General features: G+C 68.5%; 1 protein-coding gene across 1 annotated transcript in view; it reads right to left on the bottom strand.

Annotated features, from left to right (window-relative positions):
• EMIHUDRAFT_100788 (hypothetical protein) overlaps window positions 1–1,975 on the bottom strand; it is a gene marked incomplete at both ends in the record, with an annotated part of 2,920 nt that extends 945 nt beyond the window's left edge. The window contains 4 exons of the mRNA XM_005778254.1: window positions 926–951; window positions 1,046–1,273; window positions 1,371–1,579; window positions 1,723–1,975. Of these exons, the coding sequence (XP_005778311.1) occupies window positions 926–951; window positions 1,046–1,273; window positions 1,371–1,579; window positions 1,723–1,975 (716 nt within the window). The remainder of the gene's footprint in view (window positions 1–925; window positions 952–1,045; window positions 1,274–1,370; window positions 1,580–1,722) is intronic.
• Window positions 1,976–3,771: the final 1,796 nt, after the last annotated feature.

Genomic DNA, 3,771 nt, shown 5'->3' with positions numbered 1-3,771 from the left:
TCACGCTCACCCCGACGCACAAGCTGCCCGCCGGCCCGGCAAAGGCGCTCAAGCAGGCGTCCGAGGTTGCCGTCGGAGAGACGATTTGGCTCGCGTCGCCGGCCGCGGGCACGCTCGTGCAGGGGCGTCCATACCCCCACACCAAAAAAACACACACCTGCCTCTCCGGATGGGAGCCCCCCCCCCCCCCTCCTGCCAGGCGCCCGTCCTCAAGATAACCAAGGTCGTGGCCGACGGGCTGCACAGCCCGCTCACCAAGCACGGCGGTTGGCCGGTCGTCGACGGCGTCGCGACCTCGTACAACAGCGCGGCTGTCGTCGCGCGCAACAAGTACCTCGTCCCGCTCGTGGAGGCGGTCTGCCCCTGTCTCGGCCGCCTCGTCGTGGCGGCCGTGAACCCCAAGCCGATGCACTACATCGATGGCGAGGTGAGCCCTCTCCCGCCGTCCCAAGCTGTATCTCACTTGTCCCCACTCCTCCCCAGCCCCCGTCGACCACTTTCGCTTCGTCGCTCGACCAAAGGTGGTCGAGCCAATCTCGTCGCTCGAGGTCGCCGCTGCCGTGGCCGTCACGGGCGCCGCCACTCTTGGCGTGCGCAAGATCACGGCGCGCAAGTAATGTGCGAAGCGGCGATCCAGCTCGGATCGCGCGGTTACGTGTTCACGCTTGCGGGCGTGCGGTGCCGACGGAGCGGCGCCCCGCATGTGGTGAAGCCTCTGGGGGGGCTGCTCTTTGGCACATGCGGGGCAGCCCCCCCAGAGGCTTCACCACATGCGGGGCGCCGCTCCGTCGGCACCGCACGCCCGCAAGCGTGAACACGTAACCGCGCGATCCGAGCTGGATCGCCGCTTCGCACATTACTTGCGCGCCGTGATCTTGCGCACGCCAAGAGTGGCGGCGCCCGTGACGGCCAAGGCAGCGGCGACCTCGAGGGAAAGATTGGCTCGACCACCTTTGGTCGAGCGACGAGGCGAACGTGGGCGACGGGGTGGGGAGGAGTGGGGACAAGTGAGATATACAGCTTGGGACGGCGGGAGAGGGCTCACCTCGCCATCGATGTAGTGCATCGGCTTGGGGTTCACGGCCGCCACGACGAGGCGGCCGAGGGAGGGGCAGACCGCCTCCACGAGCGGGACGAGGTACTTGTTGCGCGCGACGACAGCCGCGCTGTTGTACGAGGTCGCGACGCCGTCGACGACCGGCCAGCCGCCGTGCTTGGTGAGCGGGCTGTGCAGCCCGTCGGCCACGACCTTGGTTATCTTGAGGACGGGCCCCTGGTAGGAGGGGAAGGCAGAGGGGGGGGGGGGGGGGGCTCGCACCGAGAGAGGCAGGGGTGTGTGTGTGGTGCTGGGGGTATAGACGCGCCTGCACGAGCGCGCCCGCGGCCGGCGACGCGAGCCAGATCGTCTCTCCGATGGCAACCTCGGACGCCTGCTTGAGCGCCTTTGCCGGGCCGGCGGGCAGTTTGTGCGTCGGGGTGAGCGTGACCGTCGCCGTCGCGGTGGCGAGCGAGAGGAAGGCCGCCTTGGCGGACGGGTCGGCCAGCGAGAAGGAGGAGACGACGTCGAAGCCGAGGGTGCCTAGTAGAAGTAAGCGACTGTGAAACAGATGAAAACGCTCTCACGCCATCGAAAGCGAGGGTGCCGTCGGCCGCCGCAGCGAGGATCGAGTCGCCGGCGGAGAGGGAGGAGAGGGGGGCGGTAGCGCCGTCGGCGCGCTGGACCGTCGCAGAGCTCGGGAAGCACGGCGGGTCCGAGGCGGACGGCGGCGGCGGCGACGGTGAGGCGGAGGGAGGCGGCGGCGAGGGTGAGGCCGACGGCGGTGGTGGCGACGGCGAGGCGGACGGCGGTGGTGGCGACGGCGAGGTGGAGGGCGGCGGCGGCGACGGCGAGGCGGACGGCGGCGGCGACGGCGGTTGGGGTGGCGGCGGCGACGGGGGCGAGGGCGGCGGCGGCGAGGGAAACAAACATTGCCATTGCCATTCCAACACGTTGAAGCACGTGGTCCGCGGGCACACGCCGACGCACGTGGTCCCCACCTCGCAACACAGCTCACTCAGGCCGGTGCAATTCACGCCCTCGGCGATGTAGTCAGTGCAGCTGTTGGGATCTGTCGAGTACGTGATGTCGTGGACCGCGCTAGCGGCTGGCGCCCCGACGAGCAAGCGCTTGCCCTGCGGAGGAGAGGCATAGGGAGGACAGGCACACACAGTCAGCGTAAGCGTGGAGGGGGGGGGAAGGTGGCGTGCGGTGGTCTGCAACACCGCGCACCGACATGGCTGCGACCGCCGCGCCGTACTCTGACGCAGCTCCGTTGGGACCGGGCCACACTGTCCAATCCTTGACATCGACCGCACCGCCGCCGTTGCCGAGGAGCAAAATGTATACCGCGCCGTCGGACTCTGAATTTCCGGATCCGACACTGCCCCCGCTGCCCTCGGCACCAACAGCCAGCTCGGGCATGCCTGCGCGGGGGGGCGAGGGAGCCGTCTCGGTAGAGGAGGGCAGAGCTGAGGAGGGCAGAGGAGGGCACGAGAGGCAGAGGCGGGCAGAGGAGGGCAGAGGAGGGCAGAGGCGGGCAGAGGCGGGCAGAGGAGGGCAAAATGCAGCGATGGGCGGGAGGGCGTGCCATCTCCGTCCATGTCGTCGAGCATCGCGAGCGAGTACCCAAACTTGTCTTTGGGCTGCAGGGCGGCGCTGACTCCTGCGCCGACAGAGAACAGTGCGGCGGTTGGCGGCGGCGGTAGGTGGGCGGTTGGGTGGGTGTGGTGTTGCTGCAGAGTGGGGGCGTGGAGGGGCGCTGCGGAGTGAGAGCGGCTCACCGAGGTCGAGGCTGCCGCTGACGGTGCCGTCGGCCTCGAGGAAAAGGATCCAGGCGTCGCCGGAACGATCGGAGTTCATGCTCCCTCCGACAGCCAGCTCTGCAGTGCCGTCCCCGTTCAAGTCGGTCAAGGCGGCGAGGGAGGTGGCGAACACGCCGCCAGTAGGGATGGTCTCGATGCCCTTGCCCGACTCGATGCGCCGGTGCGAGGTGACGTTGACGGATGCTGGCCAGCCGCCTGCAAGGAGGGGGAGGCGGTGAGCAACTAACAAACAGAGGAGAAAGCGTGGAGGCAGTTGGCACGGCAGCTGCACGCCGGTGTCCATAAAAAGGAGGAAGACGGTGCCCTGAATGCCGGTCATCCCCGTGCTAGGGATGTCATCGTAGAAGTCTGTGCCCGCGCCCACCGCGAGCGCAAGCCCGGTGCCGCCTTGGCTGTGAAAGCCCGGCAGAGCTGCGATGGCCTGCCCAAAGTGCTGGTACGTGTCCAGGCCGGCTGACGACGGGTTGAAGCTCCCCTGCATGGGCTCAATGACGACCCACGACAGCAGGCATGCGGCCGGATCCGCCTGGCAGTCGGCCTCGGAGGCAAGCCGGAGCAGGTAGACGGCGCCTGCGAGAGCGGCCGGGTGCGCGGCAGGTGTGAGCGGCAGGTGTGAGCGGCTGGGCGTGATGGCGACCGTGCCTGCTTTCGCAGGGCTCGCATCCAGCCCGCAAACCAACAGTTCGCAACCTGGAGCACCGACGGCGAGCGTCACACCGCCCAGATCCGGCACCGTTGCGACGGCCGAGCCAAACAAGGTGTAGTTAGCGAGTGGAAGCTGGTTATCGCCGATGGTGACCTCGACGCATGCCGCACACTCGAGGTTGAGAAGCGTGACTGCTCCGCGCCGAATTCCATTTCCTGGAAGCTGGTTATCGCCCACGGCGACCCAGCCAGTGGTGCTGTTGA

The sequence above is a fragment of the Emiliania huxleyi genome (assembly GCF_000372725.1).
Source record: "Emiliania huxleyi CCMP1516 unplaced genomic scaffold EMIHUscaffold_25, whole genome shotgun sequence".
In the NCBI taxonomy this organism is placed as follows: Eukaryota; Haptophyta; order Isochrysidales; family Noelaerhabdaceae; genus Emiliania; species Emiliania huxleyi.
The sequence above is the reverse complement of the archived record's forward strand: the minus strand, read 5'-3'. Positions and strand labels throughout refer to the sequence as shown.